The 23,878-nt window shown below is 40.2% G+C and overlaps 1 protein-coding gene across 1 annotated transcript; it reads right to left on the minus strand.

Annotated features, from left to right (window-relative positions):
* Positions 1-18: 18 nt before the first annotated feature.
* mrpl14 (mitochondrial ribosomal protein L14) lies at positions 19-22,669 on the minus strand. The gene is made up of 3 exons (XM_038990973.1): positions 22,601-22,669; positions 22,256-22,365; positions 19-1,750 (listed from the first exon to the last, which is right to left on the minus strand). The coding sequence occupies exons 2-3, from the start codon at positions 22,327-22,329 to the stop codon at positions 1,384-1,386; spliced, it is 441 nt and encodes a 146-aa protein (XP_038846901.1). The 5' UTR covers positions 22,330-22,365; positions 22,601-22,669; the 3' UTR covers positions 19-1,383.
* Between the last annotated feature and the right edge of the window lie 1,209 nt (positions 22,670-23,878).

Below are 23,878 nucleotides of genomic sequence, written 5' to 3' on the forward strand. Positions count from 1 at the left end.
CACGTTCACGTTAACGCCTGGGAGTGAACACTTTACTTTATGGTCTTTGAAACTCTTGACATTTACAATCATAAGAGGCATGGCTTTCATCAAGTTCACACACACAGTAGAAATGAACATATTTGACCTAGATATAAATGACCTAGATATAAAACTGGTCCTGAAGGTGAAACTAATCAGTCTTTTGATTCATCACATTTTATCTATTTCAGAGCTGATCCGATTGGTCAAAAGAACAATTAGTGAAGAGAAATAAAAGACCATCTGAATACCTTGCAGGTGTTTACATGGTTGTGCGCCAGGTGATAGACATTAACTGCAGTACCGGCGCTCTAACAAAGTGGGGTAAACTAGACTTTATTTTGGAGACGTCTCAAAATTCAAGCAGCTGAAGGACCAACACCACAGACAAATTGGCAGAGTAAGTTCAAATATGACTTTCTTTAACATTCCGGCTTGTAAAGGACGCGAGGTCCATTCTCCAGAATCAAATTCACCGTCTGGTCCCCAAGCAAAGAGGTGCCGTGAATCTTTATTCTATATATGTCAGAGCCTTGTTCGTTCTACACAACATATTTCTATCTGAATGTTCCATGTAGTGCCTTGCTCGTTCTACACAACATATTTCTATCTGAATGTTCCATGTAGTGCCTTGCTCATTCTACACAACATATTTCTATCTGAATGTTCCATGTAGTGGAAATGTTCTCAAGAAAGGATACAAAAAAAGAATTAAATTAACCGGCCTTCATTTGGGAACAGTATGTTAACTACTGTAATTACATAACATGCAGAGGGCAAAAGGGTAGGTGAGGCATAATTATTAGTCCCACCTGTTAGAATGTGCAGTAGTTTGAACAGTAGGCTGTGATGAGCATATTTCACCTAGATCTTCCTCGAGGTGGACATTCTCCTGGACACCAAAAAAAAAAAAAAAGGCATAGTCTTGGACTACATACTGTGGAAGATTAAATTCAGATTCTCCATGAAACTTTATTGTCCAGGACAACGCTCACCTGTGTCCGGGAAACCGGCCCTAGAATTACACCGAGGAATAACAAAGATGTTCATTTGAATGATGTACATTTTATTTATCAAAACAAACATAAATGACATGAGACTTTGTGGAGAAAAAAGGTCTGATACATTGACAACAGGCGATAACATGGTTTCATTACCAATAACATTGGTTGGAGATATTTCCATTGGCTAACATAGGGGCACACAGCCCACTTAAAGTCAGATTTTTCACTTAGTCATACGTTGATTTCAATGGGAGACGACGTGAAAATGTGTTAGGAATCACCCCCATAGGACTTGATCCTGTACGAGGACACGACGGCTGTCATCACAACTATTAACGAAGGACCTGCCGTTACAGTACTACACAAACCTGCTAGCGATGGCCAACAGTTTGGAATAATCTCCTTCCATTTTGCGCAAGTGTGTCGGTAGTGGAACTTTAATTCTAGTTCCCGTAGGGTTACCGTTGTCTTCAATCAGGACCACGTTGTTGGAGTCAAACCGCGGGTTCATCCGCTCTCCGGGCATCTTGTGGCCAACGATAAGAGCTTTTTTCTTCCCTCCCTTGATGGCCAGTAGAACGCGGTCGCCCACCTTGCCCACTCCATTCTTGGTGTACACGTGGATGACTCTAGGCGAGCGGTGCCACGGGGTATTACCCAGTGGACTGTTGTCAACAACACGTACCCTGGTCATCTTCTGGATGGCTGCGGCGGCTGCTGACACACTACGAGAGAGAGAGAGAGACAGAGAGAGAGACAGAGAGAGAGAGAGAGAGAGAGAGAGAGAGACAGAGAGAGAGACAGAGATGATATCATAAGAATATACTCACTATGGCCAAGACTACAAGTCATTCAAATCACATACACGTTTAGAAGATGTTAATGCGGGCGAAGCAAAATGCTTGGTTCCTAGCTCCAACAGTAGCAACTAACAAGTTAAATAACGAAATATTAGGACTAGCAACGTCAGTCCAGAGTCTAAATATATGTGTATGTATAGACTATAAATGGACAGTACATGGTAGAATATGTATGTAGCACTGTATATCTGAAGAATAGTATATGTAGAGAAATAGCTGAATAGATTGAGCCTTGACTAGAATACAGTATATACATATGAAGTGGGTAAAACAGTATGTAAACATTGTTAAAATGGACCAGCGTTCCGTTGTTAAAAGGGACCAGCGTTCCGTTATTAAAAGGGACCAGCGTTCCGTTGTTAAAAGGGACCAGCGTTCCGTTGTTAAAAGGGACCAGCGTTCCGTTGTTAAAAGGGACCAGCGTTCCGTTGTTAAAAGGGACCAGCGTTCCGTTGTTAAAAGGGACCAGCGTTCCGTTGTTAAAAGGGACCAGCGTTCCGTTGTTAAAAGGGACCAGCGTTCCGTTGTTAAAAGGGACCAGCGTTCCGTTGTTAAAAGGGACCAGCGTTCCGTTGTTAAAAGGGACCAGCGTTCCGTTGTTAAAAGGGACCAGCGTTCCGTTGTTAAAAGGGACCAGCGTTCCGTTGTTAAAAGGGACCAGCGTTCCGTTGTTAAAAGGGACCAGCGTTCCGTTGTTAAAAGGGACCAGCGTTCCGTTGTTAAAAGGGACCAGCGTTCCGTTGTTAAAAGGGACCAGCGTTCCGTTGTTAAAAGGGACCAGCGTTCCGTTGTTAAAAGGGACCAGCGTTCCGTTGTTAAAAGGGACCAGCGTTCCATTATTAAAAGGGACCAGCGTTCCATTATTAAAAGGGACCAGCGTTCCATTATTAAAAGGGACCAGCGTTCCATTATTAAAAGGGACCAGCGTTCCATTATTAAAAGGGACCAGCGTTCCATTATTAAAAGGGACCAGCGTTTGTAGGAGTAATTGATACATATGTAGGTAGATATCACACTATTAAACAATAGACAGGTGTACATTAGAAAATAGGAGGAAAAGGCAGACGTGAGTGCATTTGCCATTCTGGTAAAATACAGGAAACCAAAGATTAGCAGATGGCCAAAGTCATACGTGCTTTAAAGTGCATGTATGGAAAAAGCAGGACACCATTATGAAGATAAAATTGACAGGAACGGCCATAAGTGCTTAGGGTAAAGGCCATAAGTGCTTAGGGCAAGATAGACATATATTAATTTTAGGGGACAAGGGGGTCCTGCCCCCATTATAATCTAATCAAGAGCGGATACAGGCGTTATTGGGCGTAGACAAGCAGGAAGCCTGAAATGAAGGATAATGGTGGCAGATGACCATAGGAGAAGTAATTTAATTAATGTATGTAATGATCTCATGTGTGTGGATGTGTATAAAGAGCGAACCAGTGCTCTGGGAAGGTGTGGGATCCGCGGATCGTTCCGGCTTGTGATACATTGTATTAAAAAGTCTATTTGATTTCACAAGTTCTTACGAGTGTTATATTTCTGAGACGATTTTCCACGACATATTTGGCGAGCTTGCCAGGAGGGACAAGGACTGCGGAATGGCGTTCAGGGCTGGTGATAGTTTCTTTGGACAATCTTGCAAACAATATGGCCACAACTATAAAAAAAAAGGTAAGCCTGTTCTTACATAGTTGAAATGTTTGTATGGATTGCTTCAGAGATCCTGTCTCAGCGAGAGGGGCGCCACGTAAGTCTCTCTTTCAAATTTCCTAAAAAGAAACCAGTAAATACTAAAGAACTTTTGAATTCAATGAATTTGCATGTATGTGTAATTTGGGGAATTGTATTAAATATAAATGTATGCGCATGAGTAGAGACTGAGTGAATAGGCGCTGTGAACTTTGCTTGTGTCGGGTGTTTAGCGGAGGGAGCTTGCATTTGTCCTGGTCGGACTGCTCGAACGGACCCACGTGTCTGGTTTGATTGGGGGAGTTGTTCCGTCTGATTCTGCTTGGCCGGGCTCGACCGTTTCGGGATCTGTTTTGGGATGTGCGTAAACACACCCCAGGCAACCTGAGCGAGCGACTCGTGTCAGGTGTGTGTGATTCGGACTGCCCCTCTCGTCGGACCATTCATTTTGGGGACCTTGTGTGGGCTGACTAGGACGACTGTTCGTGCCCTCTGACTGAGCGGCTTGGCTCAGGCGTGGGGCTACAGCTGTCTGCTCATATGATTGAGAACATAAATAAGTAGATCGGAAGCCACGATACCGCCCTTTAAAAAGAAAGTTAGAAAAGGGGTCTGCTTGGGTGGGATATTCACGGCAGGAGAGTCTGTGTGTGAATATTTAGGACGCAGGGAGAACACTGGCCTGATTGTGCGGGGTTCAACTGCAAAAGAAATCCTGCGGATAAGAAACGCTCCGTCTAGCTAAACGGGGGGTTGAAAATCGGTAGGTCACGCCACGATATTGCTCTAATATGGAATAGAGATCAGTATTGGGTGGGTGAATAGGATATGAAGACAGGCTGGCCCGATTAGGTAGTAGTCTCGTCATATCGTAAAAATCCCATAAGTATAGTTCCGGTTTATGTTGAGGAAGTGGATTAAATTAGTAGGAATAACTCTGGGTCGTTTTTAGGTAAAAACGAAGGGTATGCGTGAATAAATGAATGACAATTATTTGTGATGAATGAGCAGATTAGGAAAATAGTGTGTGTCTGTGACCAACTGCTGGTAGGAAGAGGCATGCGCAAGCCTCTCTGACAGTTAACTGAGTGTAATTTGAGAAGGAGAGTGCATTTAACTCTCACAGGGAAGAGGAACAAAATCGGGAAAAATATTGGGCAAAATAAGTTATAAATAACGATAAAAATTGACGTGATAATGTGTTAAAAGAGCATTGTAAAAATACAATAGGTGTTAAAGGGGTATTAAACTGAGGCACGAATAGTATATAAAAGGAAAGAACGTTTAAAATAAACTGAAATTATACTGAGGTTAAAATAAATCTAGGCTGTTTAGAATGACAAAAATACACAAGAAACACCATAACATAAGTCTAGAACTCATATTGAAGATATCACGAAGCAGTGTAAATTGTAGGAAAACAGCAAGAGATCAGTTGCTCTGTACCCACAGAGACTACGGTCTAAAAATAGTCTGAAGGACAGAGAGGGGTGTAAAAAATACTGAGGCTTGCCTCACTAGTAAATTGACCATAGGATCAAACAATAAGAAGATAGAGAAGAGGTAAGAAAGTATAGACAAAATAAATAAATAAAGGTAAAAGTAAGACGTTAGATAGAGATCTTAACGGAGCGGGCAGTGGACCTGTGTGGCTCAGTTGGTAGAGCATAGCGCTTGCAACGCCAGGGTTGTGGGTTCAATTCCCACGGGGGGACCAGGATGAATATGTATGAACTTTCCAATTTATAAGTCGCTCTGGATAAGAGTGTCTGCTAAATGACTTAAATGTAATGTAAATGTAATCTTAAAAATTGATTAGAACTGTAATAACAGGACAAACCAAACGAATAAAATGAATAAATAATGATATCTGTAAAGGGAAAAACACAGTGATATTTGAAGTACTGTACCAGAATAAGACATTAAGTCATCTGTAGTATTCAGAAATAATGTCTGTAGTATATAGAGTAGGCTTTGATAAAAGAAATTAAGTGATGTGACAAATTAATTATAATCTGGGAAAGGGGATTAGCTCTACCTTGGAAAAATAGTAAATAAAAGGTGTATAACAGAAGTGGAGTATTTAGGAAAAGTATATAAATAAATAAGTGGCATGAAAACAAAAGGACTGTTTCTCCATAGCATAGAGAGATGAGGGATTTAAAAAAAAGCCATGGAGTCACTGAAAGAAGCGCACATTAGTTCTACCGAATTCGGATTGAATATGAAAAAACTGGATAATAGGGGATGCCATTACCCGGTAACATTCTATAACCAATAAGAAAATAGCTCCCTGTTTTGGATATGGGTATAGCGGGTATGGGGAAAATTAGTGTAAGGTGACACTAGAACTTAGTGAAATAGCAGGAAATGCCACTATACAAGAGTTTGTATCCTTGTCAAAATAACAAACAACTAATCGGTTTGAGGTTAGTAGGAATGGAATTTTCACTTGGCGGTGTATAAGTCTCTGAGCGAACAATGAGTGTTTCATAGAGATTACAGTTTATATGTGGTCAAGAAGAAGTATTAGATCACGTTTGACTTGACATCTAGTATAGTACAGATGGAATTTTAATTGTTAGACATTCTATACCGTCATTCTCTGAAAACTGTTAAGACGCTTATAGAATAAAAACTATGTATAAGTAATACTATTGTTTTGCTGATTAAAAGGTAACATTGTGAATATTAACGATATGTATACTTTCTTTTCCAGAAAAAAAGGGTTTAATCTTCTCTGGTCAAAATGTCATTGGAGACTGCATTACTGTGGAAAGCAGTTAGTTAAAGTCAGCCGCTTTAAAAATAAAAATATCTGGATAAGGCTAAAAAATGGAGTTCTGGATAAGTGAGTCCAGTCCCTTTGTGTTATTGGCCTATGGTTCACTAGTAAGTACACCATGTACTGGGAATGAATATGCATTAGTAGATTTATTGGAAGGGTTTTCTCCAATTCAGTTTCAAATTGGGTATGCAGAAGGATGGAAATGTTTTTTGAAAAATGTATTTAAGTTGTTTCTAAAGAAAGGGGAATGGAAACATTTGAATGGTGTCAAAATGCCCTGAATGCTAAGAATTTCCTGTGAAAGACTGATCACCTTCACTAGAAATTGTTGGAACAGGTGGGATTTAATTATAAAATAATTAAGAAACACCAGACTCTATTCAAAGTGTATAATTACTTTGAAAACCTATTATGTCCCTGGGAAAATTATGAAGAGTTGTAATCTTAAATTGACTAAAGTTATTCAAACTTTTTGATATAAAATGGGTTCATAGGTAAAATTATCAGTTCCCTGGGGTTATGGTCTTTGGGTAAATACACAAATGTGCTTTGTTCATTCTGCATATAAAAAGTGATGAAAGTTACTCCAAAGGGTTTATTGGAGTGTGGGTCTCTGTGAGGGTTATGTTGATAACTACATCATCTGTAATTCGTCTGAGAGATCACCAGTAGAATAAGGGAGTTATCATGGAAGGTGACGTCAGAATGCTTTAAGGCATGGGAGAGAATATCACCACAAGTGGGTGTGGAGCTCAAACCCACCCTAACCGACTGAATAGTGAGGGACAACTGTGTCTGATGACCTGTGAACTGTATCTAAAAATAGACATGCTGAAATTATATTCGCTGGGAGAATAATGACTAAAAGGAATTGGGGTACCCGACCTTTTATTACCAGGCCACTCATGAGAGAGAAACTGAGACAAAAGGGCTATTTGGAAGATAGATATTACTGGTAATGAAAGTGTTTAGTATAAATGTTAATTATTAAAGGGATGATGTGTATTGAATAGATAAGGTCAAATTTGAGTTAAAGTAAACACTAAGGACTGTTATCCTGAATATTGGGTTGAAAAATGTATTTAAAAAAGAATGGTTTAGTTATTTGGATATAGAACTGTTTAAATTTAATAGGCCTAGGGAAGCTCTGGAAACTAATCCTGAGACAAGGTGGTTGACAAAACTTACAGAATATTAGATTAAAGTTTTTTTGTTTATTTTGTTTTATAATGTCATTGGAATTGTAATGATAAAATGTAATAATATAATTGAATAAAAAGGTAGTCTGTTGTGCGATGATACCCAAGGATGAAGAAGAAAGAGACCAACAATAACATTGGCATAGAATGAAACGAATGGACGTTTTCCCCAGGTTTAATTACATTACAAATAGTGGTAATTTATTGCAAATGAGCAGTTATTATAATTTATTTTTCTCTTTTTCTCGTTTGGTCAATTTATTTTTGTTTTGAGGAACATAAGGTTGTGTATATGTTCCTGAGGAGGGACTGATACTGATATAAATGATATATAAATTGATTTAAGAACGTTTTAAGTATGTATCAAACAATGGAAGGAAATTATCAGTAGTGACTCATGTGTTATTGGTTAGAAAAACTGTGACTACATTGGGGATATGAGGGGGCTCATAAATGAAGGTTATGGTAGTGAAGGGGTGTTATTTCTAGAAACTATGTATATTTTTAGAGGAGATAACTCACAGAAAAGGAAAGATAGCTGGCTGTGTAAAATATAGGGACAATTCTAAAGTAAATAGAACAATTCACATACCTAAATTATGGTAAAAGTAATAAGTGGTGGCATTTTGAACACTAGAGAAAAAGTTTAAGAAACTTATGACTTAGTTTTGTTAGGATTGGATATTCTTCCAACTGGAAGACACTTGACTGAATACATGTTATTTTACAGCAGTTGCTGTAGGGACCATCATTTGACTATCATTATGAATATTTCTGTGGCAGGAGGCCAGGTATTTGAGGCAGAATGTTTACATAGGGCTGTTATTTAAAAATTAAGAATTAGTGATCTTGCTATACGAAGAAAGTCTGTTGTCAGGAAATAACCCATGTGTTAGTGTGTATGTCCTCAGGAAAAAACAGCCAGAAATGGAAGGGCTTGGGCTGAATTCTGGAGACTGAGTGTACATCAAGATACACCAGGCTGGTGGTATACTTCTTACAGCAATGCAGTGGTAAAGTTCTTCATGTCTCTCTTTGGTGGGTGCATAAGTCTCACGAGAAGTGAGGTCCAGCTGAATAATGGGTGAGCTTGAAAACACCATGACAGAGGACGTGGAATCAGAGAGAGAGAGAGAGAGAGAGAGAGAGAGAGACTAGATTCCACTATAGACATACTGGGTTGAGTTAGGGGGCTACTTGTTTTATTTTTTAATGCATCATGTGAAAAATAATAGATTTTAGGATATTGTACTCTAAACAAACATGTTAAAGGAATTGATGTGAAAGCATATACAGTGTTGAATTACTTCAAGAAGAGATAATGTTGATTAAGGTTATTCACATGATTATCAGTTGAAATGGAGCAGATGGAAAACTAAGTAAAAAATGACATGATTTGGGAACACCTCTCAGAACCTGGGGCCAAAAGGGGAAGACTGGGTGGAAGCATGAGGAAGCTTTTTAGGGCTTTTATTTTTGTGGAGTCCAGTAGAAAAGTATCCTGGAGGCATAGAGTCAGGTGAAGAGAGAGTGGGAATTGTCATGGTCTCAGATTTCAGTTTTCATGAATATATTTATGCATAACACATAATTGTCAATGCTGTTATGTTTTGTCTGTTGTTTTCCAAGTCTTATGTTTAGGAAACCAGAAGGAGAGGGGTTCGCCAGCTTCAGCTGGAATGTCAGTTTGTTGTGTGATGAGTGATGGAAGTAAGAGGATGTATGGTGTAATCATAGAACAGAGGCCATAAGTCTCTAAGTCTGAATGCCTCACAGAAAGAAGGCAGAAACCTGAAACAGGACGAGAGGTTCCGCGTCTGATGATCCAAGGGGACCAGAAGGACCTCTCCCAGTGACACCAGGAGATCTAGTCTACGTGTGAGTGTTCCGAAGGAAGTGGGATCAACCGAGGAGAGAAGGACCCTATGAGGTGGCCAAAGCAACAAGAACGGCCGTCCAAGTGAAAGGACGCCAGACGTGGTACCATCTGAACCACTGCACCTGAGTCCCAACAGAGAGAAGGACACAACCATACAGAGATGAGGACACAGAGGTTGCTGATTCACCAAGAGGGAGCCCGGAGGGAGCAGGAGCAGCGGAAACGACTGAGACGCCAGGGAGGAGCCAAGAAAACAGCAAATCAAGTGAAAACCAAAATGCGACAGGTGCACCGACTAATGCACCCAGAAGAGGAGGAAAGGCCTCACAAGGAACAGAATGAGAACATCTCTTCCCTAAAATTGAAACCCTTCCAGATGGAAGCTAAGTCCTGCCTGAGGAGGGAGCCTCAGGTGAAGAAAGTGGAGGAAAAGTCCCGCAAGCTGAAGAAAATGGGGATTTCCCCACAATTGACTTTTCAACTCTTGAATGGTCTCCTTTACAGACAATTGAAGTTAGAACAACAAAAGAATAATGAACATTGACATAACAGAAGTAACAGTGAATGCTAGTATAGAAACAACAGACTCATGCACAATCAAGATGTATGGTGGAAACAGGAAGAGAAGAGAGGAACCAGCCGAACAATCCAAAAAGACTGACAAGGTTAGAATCTCTGTTCCACCTCAACTTATAACAGAAGCAGGAGAACTGAAGTCTATCTCAATAATAAGGATCAAACCCTTACCGGAGATTGCACTCTGTGGATGGACACATCACCAAACAAAGGGAGAAGTCATTTGGGACCCAAAAGGATGTGACCTGACATTAATCAAAGAAAAAGACGAGTGGGTGCTCATCATGAATCAGATTGAACCAGTTGAAGGTGAAGAATTAATAGTTGAAATAACAAAAACAACAGTGACCAAAGGGAGTAGCACCACGGTCATTAAGATTGATCCTACCCCTGCACCTGAACAGGAAGAACCTGTGACAACAACAAGGGTGGCGGCTGCTGTGACGACCACAGTAGCTACCACTAAGATGACATCGACTGCCCTTACAAGCAGACCACCCTACCCACAAAGCAACCTGAGACAGAGTCAGGAGAGTTTTTTACTGACATTTGGAACTTTCTGATAAACTCTAATGATCTACCTCAAGATAAGAACATTGTAAAAGCGACAGAACTAGATGTATCAGAATCAGAACCACTCAAGGACAGCACACGAGAAGAAGTAGTGAAGAATGAGTGGTACGAATGGGCTAAGTATATGGCAAACAAACACAGAATGGACAATTGTATTTTGTGTAGAAAATCACCTTTGTCTGATCTTTTAATAGTCTCTGAACCGGCATCATTTAAAAACTGTGTAAGTTGGAAAAATGACCATTGTACCAATAGAAAGTATTCTATTCCCTTGTGTGACATAGAATGTAGGATTGCTCTGGGTAAGCACTAGGGGTAAAACTATGTTGAATGAGACCATGCTGGGAGACAATGATTGTGCTGCCTATAACATTAGAACTGAATTAAATGGACCTCAATTAGACAGAGGTACCGTGGTTAAAGGAAAATATGAATGTTTTTACAGACACCACACCGAAGGAATTGACGTAGGAAACACCACTGTAGAATGTGATACTATTTGGGTGCTAGAGAATGCGGGAGTTCGTAAAGGTAATGATAAAGGGTTGATAATGAATAGAAAAGGGTTGTGTGGTCACATAACTCAGGTTGCGCCATCTCTTACTATGTTGAAAAATCAAGACAGAGGTATTGCTGATTGTTCTTTCCACACATCCAGAAACTAACTGTTGAATGTATTGCCTGATGGATGGATTGGTCTTTGTGCCTTAGTTAAAGAAATTAAACAGGATACTATTATTAAATCACCCCATGATGACTATGTTAAACCTAGAGTTAAAAGGGCTTATGAGAAGGATCCTGAGGTATACCTTGATGCAATTGGACAGCCTAGAGGTATGTTTGGCCATCATGTTGGGAGGAGGGTTGTTGGCTTTGGGTATTGTATTTTGTTGTGTTATACCCCTGGTAAAGTCATTTGTGGTTCAGACAACAGTTAAACAGATGTCTGTAAGGAGAGCTGACCCTCCTGTGGTGATTGATCTTGTACCGGGAGGCCCAAGCAATTATACCAATAAGTATGGAAAGCCTTGCAATGCGGTTGGAGGACCTCTTGACTGCCCCTTTGGTAACCCTAACTGTCTCTATGAAGTGATTGGGGGGGGTGGTTATGCGTGTCACGGTTTCCCTGTATATGTTCAATTACCCAGTTCAGATGAATGTTTACTCATACATGTCCACAAAAAGTGTCATTTGCGTCACAATTGCAAGTGGTGTACAAAAATTCATGAGGATGGTCATTATCATCACCTAGAACCTTTTTTCTGTGCAAAGTGTCAAAGAGGAGATTGTCTTATTTGTAAGGATGAGGACTGTGCTCCTAGATATCTATTTTGCCTAATGCTTTGTGTTCTTTGCAACCTCAGGCAAGGCTACATACTACATGCTCATGCTTCATCAAAATATAATGTTCGATTATAAGTGTTTTTATTTTAACTAGATCTTTCACTCCTATTTTATGTTATTAATTGGAGATGTTTGGTCTAGTTGGGTTTTGTAAGTGTATTATGTTTCAATTGGATCTTTTCTTCCTGTCTGTGTTTATGTATTGGAGATGTTTGGTCCAAGTGATTTGTAAGCTTTATTTTGATAATGTTTTAGTCAATTGTTGGTATTGATATCTACTCTCTATATGTCATTTTAGTATAGTTTTTGAGGCTAATTACCCTCAAGAGGAGGGATTATGTAGGAGTAATTGATACATATGTAGGTAGATATCACACTATTAAACAATAGACAGGTGTACATTAGAAAATAGGAGGAAAAGGCAGACGTGAGTGCATTTGCCATTCTGGTAAAATACAGGAAACCAAAGATTAGCAGATGGCCAAAGTCATACGTGCTTTAAAGTGCATGTATGGAAAAAGCAGGACACCATTATGAAGATAAAATTGACAGGAACGGCCATTAGTGCTTAGGGTAAAGGCCATAAGTGCTTAGGGCAAGATAGACATATATTAATTTTAGGGGACAAGGGGGTCCTGCCCCCATTATAATCTAATCAAGAGCGGATACAGGCGTTATTGGGCGTAGACAAGCAGGAAGCCTGAAATGAAGGATAATGGTGGCAGATGACCATAGGAGAAGTAATTTAATTAATGTATGTAATGATCTCATGTGTGTGGATGTGTATAAAGAGCGAACCAGTGCTCTGGGAAGGTGTGGGATCCGCGGATCGTTCCGGCTTGTGATACATTGTATTAAAAAGTCTATTTGATTTCACAAGTTCTTACGAGTGTTATATTTCTGAGACGATTTTCCACGACACGTTCCGTTATTAAAAGGGACCAGCGTTCCGTTATTAAAAGGGACCAGCGTTCCGTTGTTAAAAGGGACCAGCGTTCCGTTGTTAAAAGGGACCAGCGTTCCGTTGTTAAAAGGGACCAGCGTTCCGTTGTTAAAAGGGACCAGCGTTCCGTTGTTAAAAGGGACCAGCGTTCCGTTGTTAAAAGGGACCAGCGTTCCGTTATTAAAAAGGGACCAGCGTTCCGTTATTAAAAAGGGACCAGCGTTCCGTTATTAAAAAGGGACCAGCGTTCCGTTATTAAAAAGGGACCAGCGTTCCGTTATTTAAAGGGACCAGCGTTCCGTTATTTAAAGGGACCAGCGTTCCGTTATTTAAAGGGACCAGCGTTCCGTTATTTAAAGGGACCAGCGTTCCGTTATTTAAAGGGACCAGCGTTCCGTTATTTAAAGGGACCAGCGTTCCGTTATTTAAAGGGACCAGCGTTCCGTTATTTAAAGGGACCAGCGTTCCGTTATTTAAAGGGACCAGCGTTCCGTTATTTAAAGGGACCAGCGTTCCGTTATTTAAAGGGACCAGCGTTCCGTTATTTAAAGGGACCAGCGTTCCGTTATTTAAAGGGACCAGCGTTCCGTTATTTAAAGGGACCAGCGTTCCGTTATTTAAAGGGACCAGCGTTCCGTTATTTAAAGGGACCAGCGTTCCGTTATTTAAAGGGACCAGCGTTCCGTTATTTAAAGGGACCAGCGTTCCGTTATTTAAAGGGACCAGCGTTCCGTTATTTAAAGGGACCAGCGTTCCGTTATTTAAAGGGACCAGCGTTCCGTTATTTAAAGGGACCAGCGTTCCGTTATTTAAAGGGACCAGCGTTCCGTTATTTAAAGGGACCAGCGTTCCGTTATTTAAAGGGACCAGCGTTCCGTTATTTAAAGGGACCAGCGTTCCGTTATTTAAAGGGACCAGCGTTCCGTTATTTAAAGGGACCAGCGTTCCGTTATTTAAAGGGACCAGCGTTCCGTTATTTAAAGGGACCAGCGTTCCGTTATTTAAAGGGACCAGCGTTCCGTTGTTAAAAGGGACCAGCGTTCCGTTGTTAAAAGGGACCAGCGTTCCGTTATTAAAAAGGGACCAGCGTTCCGTTATTAAAAAGGGACCAGCGTTCCGTTATTAAAAAGGGACCAGCGTTCCGTTATTAAAAAGGGACCAGCGTTCCGTTATTAAAAAGGGACCAGCGTTCCATTATTAAAAAGGGACCAGCGTTCCATTATTAAAAAGGGACCAGCGTTCCATTATTAAAAAGGGACCAGCGTTCCATTATTAAAAAGGGACCAGCGTTCCATTATTAAAAAGGGACCAGCGTTCCATTATTAAAAAGGGACCAGCGTTCCATTATTAAAAAGGGACCAGCGTTCCATTATTAAAAAGGGACCAGCGTTCCATTATTAAAAAGGGACCAGCGTTCCATTATTAAAAAGGGACCAGCGTTCCATTATTAAAAAGGGACCAGCGTTCCATTATTAAAAAGGGACCAGCGTTCCATTATTAAAAAGGGACCAGCGTTCCATTATTAAAAAGGGACCAGCGTTCCATTATTAAAAAGGGACCAGCGTTCCATTATTAAAAAGGGACCAGCGTTCCATTATTAAAAAGGGACCAGCGTTCCATTATTAAAAAGGGACCAGCGTTCCATTATTAAAAAGGGACCAGCGTTCCATTATTAAAAAGGGACCAGCGTTCCATTATTAAAAAGGGACCAGCGTTCCATTATTAAAAAGGGACCAGCGTTCCATTATTAAAAAGGGACCAGCGTTCCATTATTAAAAAGGGACCAGCGTTCCATTATTAAAAAGGGACCAGCGTTCCATTATTAAAAAGGGACCAGCGTTCCATTATTAAAAAGGGACCAGTGTTCCATTATTAAAAAGGGACCAGTGTTCCATTATTAAAAAGGGACCAGTGTTCCATTATTAAAAAGGGACCAGTGTTCCATTACTATACATCAGCAGCCTCTACGGTGCAGGGTTGAGTAACTGGGTAGTAGCCGGGTAGTAAACAGTGACTAAAGTTCAGTGTAGGGTATTGGGCGGAGGGCCGGCTAGAACCGTGTTAGGAATCACCCCATAATTCAAAAACAATAAGAATGATTGTGCACGTCATGTAACCTTGACTACAGATACAATTGTTTGGCCTTTCATAACAGATGACTCGACATCAGGCCACTAGCCGATACATAGCTACAGATTGGTTGGATCACATGATCTGGTGTACAAAGATTTTTGGTATCCATTACTGAGCGTTACTGGACAGGGGGATACCTGGTCAGTTGTCCAACTGAATGTATTCAACTGAAATGTGTTTTCTGGATTTAACCCCTCAATCAGAGAGGGGGCTGCCTTAATCGGACAGGTACTTTTCGGCGGTAGAGATTTTCAACCAACCTGATCGATACCATGGTCGTTCTCGATTAGACCAATCACGGAGCTTCTAAAATGGCCATGTCTAGTAGCAGGTGGTTTGTTTGAATTTAGAAAAAAACGCTCATTATTAAAATCAATACATTTTTGCTCCATGAAGTAATCCAACAACGTGTACGCCGACATCGCGTCTACTTCAAATCTTCTCTCATTGATTGAGACAGGAAGTGATTTCTGACTATATAAATATTGAAATATAGGCCTAAGGAAGTTACGGTATCAAGACTAAACAGGATGTGCTCTTAGGCCAACAGCTCCATGATGGTTATACCAGGCTGCTATACTAAGTCTACTAATGATAATGACATGATGGTTATACCAGGCTGCTATACTAAGTCTACTAATGATAATGACATGATGGTTATACCAGGCTGCTATACTAAGTCTACTAATGATAATGACATGATGGTTATACCAGGCTGCTATACTAAGTCTACTAATGATAATGACATGATGGTTATACCAGGCTGCTATACTAAGTCTACTAATGATAATGACATGATGGTTATACCAGGCTGCTATACTAAGTCTACTAATGATAATGACATGATGGTTATACCAGGCTGCTATACTAAGTCTACTAATGATAATGACATGATGGTTATACCAGGCTGCTATACTAAGTCTACTAATGATAATGACATGATGGTTATACCAGGCTGCTATACTAAGTCTACTAATGATAATGACATGATGGTTATACCAGGCTGCTATACTAAGTCTACTAATGATAATGACATGCTGGTTATACAAGGCTGCTATACTAAGTCTACTAATGATAATGACATGATGGTTATACCAGGCTGCTATACTAAGTCTACTAATGATAATGACATGCTGGTTATACCAGGCTGCTATACTAAGTCTACTAATGATAATGACATGCTGGTTATACAAGGCTGCTATACTAAGTCTACTAATGATAATGACATGCTGGTTATACAAGGCTGCTATACTAAGTCTACTAATGATAATGACATGCTGGTTATACAAGGCTGCTATACTAAGTCTACTAATGATAATGACATGCTGGTTATACAAGGCTGCTATACTAAGTCTACTAATGATAATGACATGCTGGTTATACAAGGCTGCTATACTAAGTCTACTAATGATAATGACATGCTGGTTATACAAGGCTGCTATACTAAGTCTACTAATGATAATGACATGCTGGTTATACAAGGCTGCTATACTAAGTCTACTAATGATAATGACATGCTGGTTATACAAGGCTGCTATACTAAGTCTACTAATGATAATGACATGCTGGTTATACAAGGCTGCTATACTAAGTCTACTAATGATAATGACATGCTGGTTATACAAGGCTGCTATACTAAGTCTACTAATGATAATGACATGCTGGTTATACAAGGCTGCTATACTAAGTCTACTAATGATAATGACATGCTGGTTATACAAGGCTGCTATACTAAGTCTACTAATGATAATGACATGCTGGTTATACAAGGCTGCTATACTAAGTCTACTAATGATAATGACATGATGGTTATACAAGGCTGCTATACTAAGTCTACTAATGATAATGACATGATGGTTATACAAGGCTGCTATACTAAGTCTACTAATGATAATGACATGATGGTTATACAAGGCTGCTATACTAAGTCTACTAATGATAATGACATGATGGTTATACAAGGCTGCTATACTAAGTCTACTAATGATAATGACATGCTGGTTATACAAGGCTGCTATACTAAGTCTACTAATGATATAAGTAATGTCATTATCATATGGATAATAATAATAATAATAATAAGATCAAGACAAAGGAGCGTTGTTATTTTTGGACAATTTGAACACTAAATAAATATAAATAAATACCAGAGAGGCTGTTCTAACAGCAAGTGTAAAGCTGTTTATTACAGCAGAGCAAAGATGAAAAACAACAGAGTTTGTGAAATTGTTTACTTGACATGTGGTGGCGTGAGGCTTGGTGCTCACGGAATCAGTAGGCTATTAAACACTCCAACAGGATCTGTCTTATTCCTGTAGATAACACTACCAGTCAAAAGTTTGGACACCTACTCATTCCAGGGTTTCTATTTCATTTTTACTATTTTCTACATTGTAGAATAATAGTGAAGACAAACTATGAAATAGCACATACGGAATCATGTAGTAACTAAAAAGTGTTAAACAAATCAAAATATATTTTATATTCTTCAAAGTAGCCACCCTTTGATGACAGCTTTGCGCACTCTTTGCATTCTCTCAACCAGAGAAATTAGGTAGTCACCTGGAATGCTTTTCCAACAGTCTTTAAGGAGTTCCCACATATGCTGAGCCCTTGTTGGATGCTTTTCCTTCCCTCTGCGGTCCAACTCATCCCAAACCATCTCAATTTGGTTGAGGGATTTGGAGGCCAGGTCAACTGATGCCGCACTCCATCACTCTCCATCTTGATCAAATAACACTTACACTGCCTGGAGGTATGTTGCATCATTGTCTTGTTGAAAAACAAATTATAGTCCCACTAAGACCAAATCAGATGGGATGGCGTATCGCTGCAGAATGCTATGGTAGCCATGCTGGTTAAGTGAGTCTTGAATTCTAAATAAATCACAGACAGTGTCACCAGCAAAGCACCCCCCCCCCCACCATCACACCTCCTCCTCCATGCTTCACGGTGGGAACCACAAATGCGGATATCATCCGTTCACCTACTCTGTGTCTCACAAAGACACAGCGGTTGGAACCAAAAATCTCACATTTGGACTCATCAGACCAAAAGGACAGATTTCCACCGGTCTAATGTCCATTGCTCGTGCTTCTTGGCCCAAGCAATTCTCTTCTTCTTATTGGTGTCCTTTAGTAGTGGTTTCTTTCCAGCAATTCAACCATGAAGGCCTGATTCACACAGTCTCCTCTGAACAGTTGATGTTGAGATGTGTCTGTTACTTGAACTCTGAAGCATTTATTTGGGCTGCAATTTCTGAGGCTGGTAACTAATTAACTTATCCTCTGCAGCAGAGGTAACTCTGGGTCTTCCTTTTATGTGGCGGTCCTCATTCGGCAGGTGGCCTGGCGGGTAGGAGTATTGGGCCAGTAACCGAAAGGTTGCTGGATCGAAGCCCCGAGCTGACAAGGTAAAAATCTGTCGTTCTGCTCCTGAACAATGCAGTTAACTGTTCCCCGGGCGCCGATGATATGGATGTTGATTAAGGCAGCCCCCCGCACCTCTCTAATTCAGAGGGGGTGGGGTTAAATGCAGAAGACATTTCAGTTGAATGCATTCAGTTGTAAAAGTGACTAGGTCCCCCCCCTTTCCCCCATGAGAGCCAGTTTCATCATAGCGCTTGATGGTTTTTGCAGTTGAAGAAACTTTCAAAGTTCTTTGACTGACATGTCTTAAAATAATGATGGACTTTCGCTTATTTGAGCTGTCCTTGCCATAATATGGACTTGGTCTTTTACCAAATACGGCTATCTTCTGTATACCACACCTACCTTGTCACAACACAACTGATTGGCTCAAACGCATTAAGAAGGAAATAAATTCAACATTAACATTTAATTAGGCACACCTGTTAACTGAAATGCATTCCAGGTGACTAACTCATGAAGCTGGTTGAGGGAATGCCAAGAGTGTGCAAAGCTGTTAAGGTAAAGGGTGGCTACTTTGAAGAATCTCAAATATATTTTTGTGTAACACTTTGTTCGTTACTACAGGATTCCATATGTGTTTTGATGTCTTCACTATTATTATACAACGTAGAAAATAGTAAAAATAAAGAAAAAAACTGGAATGAGTAGGTGTGGCCAAACTTTTGACTGGTACTGTATATTTTCACCCATATCAGTTATCTAATCCATTGCAGAGGCCTAGACTAAAAGCCAATTTATGATTTATTCAAAAATGTGTTGAGGCTCAATATTGAGGGTGTGACTCAATTGAGGAAACTCCAGAGGCCAAATCCAGCTCTGTACCACATCGCCATGAGCCTCCCAAATGTAACAATGCGGGGGGGGGGGGCTCTGTATAGCTCCGCATTGACATGATTGGTTGACAGTATGTGGGGGCGGTATATCCTGTATAAACACAAACTCACTTCCTTGACAACCGTTCTGCACTGCTCTGTGAAGTGCAAGAAGTATGAATGCCCTGACTTCTGCTGAGGCCGTATCACCGTAAATACTGCACGTCCAATGCTGACGTCGGATTGACCATGGATTGACCATGCGCCCAGATGCACAATGCACTTCTCTCTACAGAATGCACTTCTCTCTCGCCAATTTGTGCACATTCATTGTTTCATAACTTCATTGTGTGAATTGTTTGCGTATATCAATTCCCCATGACATATTTCACCAGTAGAACATTTACCATTCATTCCTAATATACAATGCTTGTTACGGTCATTTATTTTAATGCATTCAATATTATTCCAGTCTTCCTGTTCTTATTGTGGGAGTGAAACACAATTGTCTGCAGAGTGCACAACCTATGCTACACCAGTGAGAAACAAGTTTTGGTTAATTTAATTCCATTTACGAGTTCTGTCAATTTAGTCATTGTCTTTTGTTTGGCGCGCTCCTGTCAATGTTGAGGAAGGACACGCACACATAGAAGTAGTCCTATAGACTCCCTGGCCAGCGGGGCAAATGTAGGCGTATAAATGTGCCCATTTGGGGATCTGATAGTATTTCTGATTGGCTTAACGCACCACCACTAATGAACTGTGGAGCTTCTCAAAGTAATGTTGTTTTCTTCACCTCAAGTAAACAAAGTCTGTTTTTACATCCATTGAGAATAACAATAGTTCCTCAATGTATTTGAAAGATCTTTCCAGCTTTCTCCCTTTCAATAACTACTCAGCGTGAAAAGGGAACAATGTCAAGCTCTGATCCAGTGGAAATGTCATAAAATAGGCTTCTTATCAGTGCTTGACTTGGAATGAAATAGGTTCTGGTACTCATTTTGGGTGCTGGTACTGTTTATATTTAGGTGCAGGAGCTCCACAATACTTTTGAGCTAACATGAGGAACAGGAGCTCAGGCAGTAGAATGTGAGGTGCCAGTACTCAGCTCCGATGAGCTCCTGCCCAAGTCAAGCACTGCTTCTTATCCCTTACGCAAGTTCTCTAGCGCAAGCTTTGGGCCAGACCCAAGTTAATACAATGTTTCAAGTTCATTGCAGACAGGCCATGTGTAGCCAATGTGATTTATATATATTTTTTTAAATCAGGATATTTTCTACCTGCAGGCTGCAATGTTTTTATTTGTTGGCTTTAGGTAGACTGTTTACAATAGAAGTTACTTGTTAGGTTTGTATCATTTTCATAGAATTTTGATTAACCACATGACAATGATTTTGACACATGAAGACATCATTATAAAGTAAATGAAACGGTTTCATAACAGGCACGCATATCGGTAGGACGCGTAAGATAAATTGGCATTCCACATGAGGAAGATTACCGACTCCTCGTGTAGCCTATTACCAGCAAATTCAGGAGAGTAATGGCAAAATCTGCAAAAAGCCAGCAGGAGTGGGAGGAGAATAGCTGGGTCTGGATCTCTGGCTCCCTCTTGAGGCATAAAACCGTAAGCTTAAAGCATCAGACACGCTCAGTGCATATAGTTGATTTTATTAAAGCACATAGGGTATTTCTATATATGTAAAAATACAGCAATCGATTGGTTGAAAGAACAGACAATTTTCAGTCTACCAAGATGTTTTTTTAGTAGGGGACAGCCCTAAATGTAATGGAACTGGGTCACGATCAAGAGCTACGCCAAACAGAATCTGGGCTTGCAGGAGGTAGGTGGGGCAAATCTCCTTTAAACCCAGGAAGCAGCCATTTTTATTTAACCAGGTAGGCAAGTTGAGAACAAGTTCTCATTTACAATTGGGACCTGGCCAAGATAAAGCAAAGCAGTTCGACACATACAACAACACAGAGTTACACATGGAGTAAAACAAACATACAGTCAATAATACAGTAGAAAAAAGTATATACAATGTGAGAAAATGAGGTGAGATAAGGGAGGTAAAGGCAAAAAAAAGGCCATGGTGGCAAAGTAAATACAATATAGAAGTAAACACTGGAATGGTAGATTTGCAGTGGGAAAATGTGCAAAGTAAAGATAGAAATAATGGAGTGCAAAGGAGCAAAATAAATAAATAAATACAGTAGGGGGAGAGGTCGTTGTTTGGGCTAAATTATAGATGGGCTATGTACAGGTGCAGTAATATGTGAGCTGCTCTGACAGCTGGTGCTTAAAGCTAGTGAGGGAGATAAGTGTTTCCAGTTTCAGAGATTTTTGTAGTTCATACCAGTCATTGGCAGCAGAGAACTGGAAGGAGAGGCGGCCAAAGGAAGAATTGGTTTTGGGGGTGACCAGAGAGATATACTTGCTGGAGCGCGTGCTACAGGTGGGTGCTGCTATGGTGACCAGCGAGCTGAGGTAAGGGGGGACTTTACCTAGCACAGTCTTGTAGATGACCTGGAGCTAGTGGGTTTGGCGACGAGTATGAAGCGAGGGCCAGCCAACGAGAGCGTACAGGTTGCAGTGGTTGGTAGTATATGGGGCTTTGGTGACAGTTGCTTGTAAAAAAATTTTAGGAGTAATGAACGTATTTTTAATATTAAAGCTGCAATATGTAACTTTTTTGGTGACCCACCAAACGAACATAGACATTTGAGTTATAGATCGGTCATTAGCATTGAAAGCAAGTCTAGGAAGCGGTAAATCTGTTCTGTGTGCTGTGTGTGCTTTTAGGCCGTCATTGTAAATAAGAATTTTCATAATTGACTTGCCTAGTTAAATAAAAATTCCCGTTCATAAGTTTTGTTTTTGTAACTTTTACTATTTGGTGTACAATCTGTGTAGGTAGCAAATACAATACAGTGTCCGACAGGGAAAACAAATATACACAATGTAGGCAGGTTACTTATATATCAAAAACAAATTGTCACCTGAAAGCCTTGTGTTGCGTCAGTGACGACAGTTGGGCAAGGAACCCACTGCATGATCTTGAAATAAGAGCCATGGATGGACCCTTCTTATTATACCTCAGAGGTTGGACCTTGTGAAAAGAGAAGAGGTTAGCTAGCTATGCATGCATCGTTTTGCAAATGGTCAGCTAGTTAACATTGCTAGCTAGCTATCTAGTAACTGAGCCGACAAGCATGGGTTATTAAAGCAAGTTTCAAATTAAAGCTACTCATTTCGCTATATCTAAGCTTTACCACATCGTATGTTTATGTATGTAGCTACGTGTTTCTGATTTTTGCTAGATAAAATAGAATAATTGCAGCTACCTTACAAGCTAGCTAGTTAGCAACTTTTCAAGAGCGCTCCATACAATGTCAAATACGTCATCAAACAGCGACCCAACTGATTACCAAACGCTTAGGACCAAATGCGCACCAAATTTCTTTTGTATTTTGTATCTTCTGATAAGAGCTTTTTGTTAGTTCATAGTCGATACTTTATAGATGATAGTCCCATTTTAGTTGATTATTCAATTAAAAAAGGGCCATGAGGAAATGTATTGTAATGTGTCATAAAAACGCACTGGGTGACGAACCTGTTCTATTTATCCTATGTCTATGATTTTGGTACGCCCTATTCATTTCAATGGGTACGCACCTCGCCTCATCCGATCCAACTCTTCTGCCTTGATTAGCTGCTGTGCTTGTAACTGGCTAGCGTTAGCTACTAAGCTCCTGCTTATCGTGTTTTTGACGAAGATCGAAAGAGTGCGTATGATTTGGAGGGACTATATTGTATTTTCTACCTGGGAATCCTACACGACTTGGATATAATACGAAGATTTTGACCGTTTGAATCGTGGAGTTCGCTTGTCTTGACTGGTTTGGGAAAATCCACTGCCTATCAAATAACAGGTAAATCCATCGCTGTGTAGCGGCGTGAATCACAGTCCTTCACAGCGTTAGCTACGTAAAAGTCGTTAGCTGGGTAGCTACCTAGCTAAATCTTAAACTGTCATAAAACGTTATTTTTGATAGAAATCTTGCAAGCTACTGTCTAGCTAAACGTAAATTCGTGAAATAGCACGGTAACGTTAGGTTAACAAGCGAGGTAACTAGATAACATCTCAAGCCTTGCCATGTTAACTATCTACGATATCGTAAGGATCTGACAGACAAAATGGGTGAGACATGTCTTATATTGACTAACGTTACTCAGTGAGAGAGTAAACAGAGAAAGACGCAAGACAGCTCAGGATTATTGTAATGTACATTACATCAGCGTGTCCTTAGTTGTAGCTACCAATGCCATCGATGACCAAGAAAGGTAGCTACAGTAACGTTATAACCTAAATCAAATAGGACAATGGTTTGGAAGATGGCTCATCCACAGATTAGTGATGATAATAGCTAGCTAACACGGCCTAATCCTTATAATTGACAATGTTCACACACTGGTTTCGTCTTGTGCTCCTACCGTTACTCGGTGTGTATGTATTATTACTTTCATTATTAACTACTTGTTTTAGTTCTCTATTTCTACATTTTCTTCCTCTCTGCATTGTTGGGAAGGGCCCGTAAATAAGCGTTTCACTGTTCGTCTAC

The sequence above is a fragment of the Salvelinus namaycush genome, chromosome 4, assembly GCF_016432855.1.
Source record: "Salvelinus namaycush isolate Seneca chromosome 4, SaNama_1.0, whole genome shotgun sequence".
NCBI lineage: Eukaryota > Metazoa > Chordata > Actinopteri > Salmoniformes > Salmonidae > Salvelinus > Salvelinus namaycush.

Bases quoted from the DNA above. Each gene is read 5' to 3' on its own strand.
- mrpl14 (XM_038990973.1), bottom strand. From the start codon at position 22,329: ATGGCTCTTATTTCAAGATCATGCAGTGGGTTCCTTGCCCAACTGTCG. The intron at 1,751-22,255 runs GTGACAATTTGT...TCTCTCTCGTAG, and splicing joins ACGCAACACAAGGCTTTCAG to TGTGTCAGCAGCCGCCGCAG.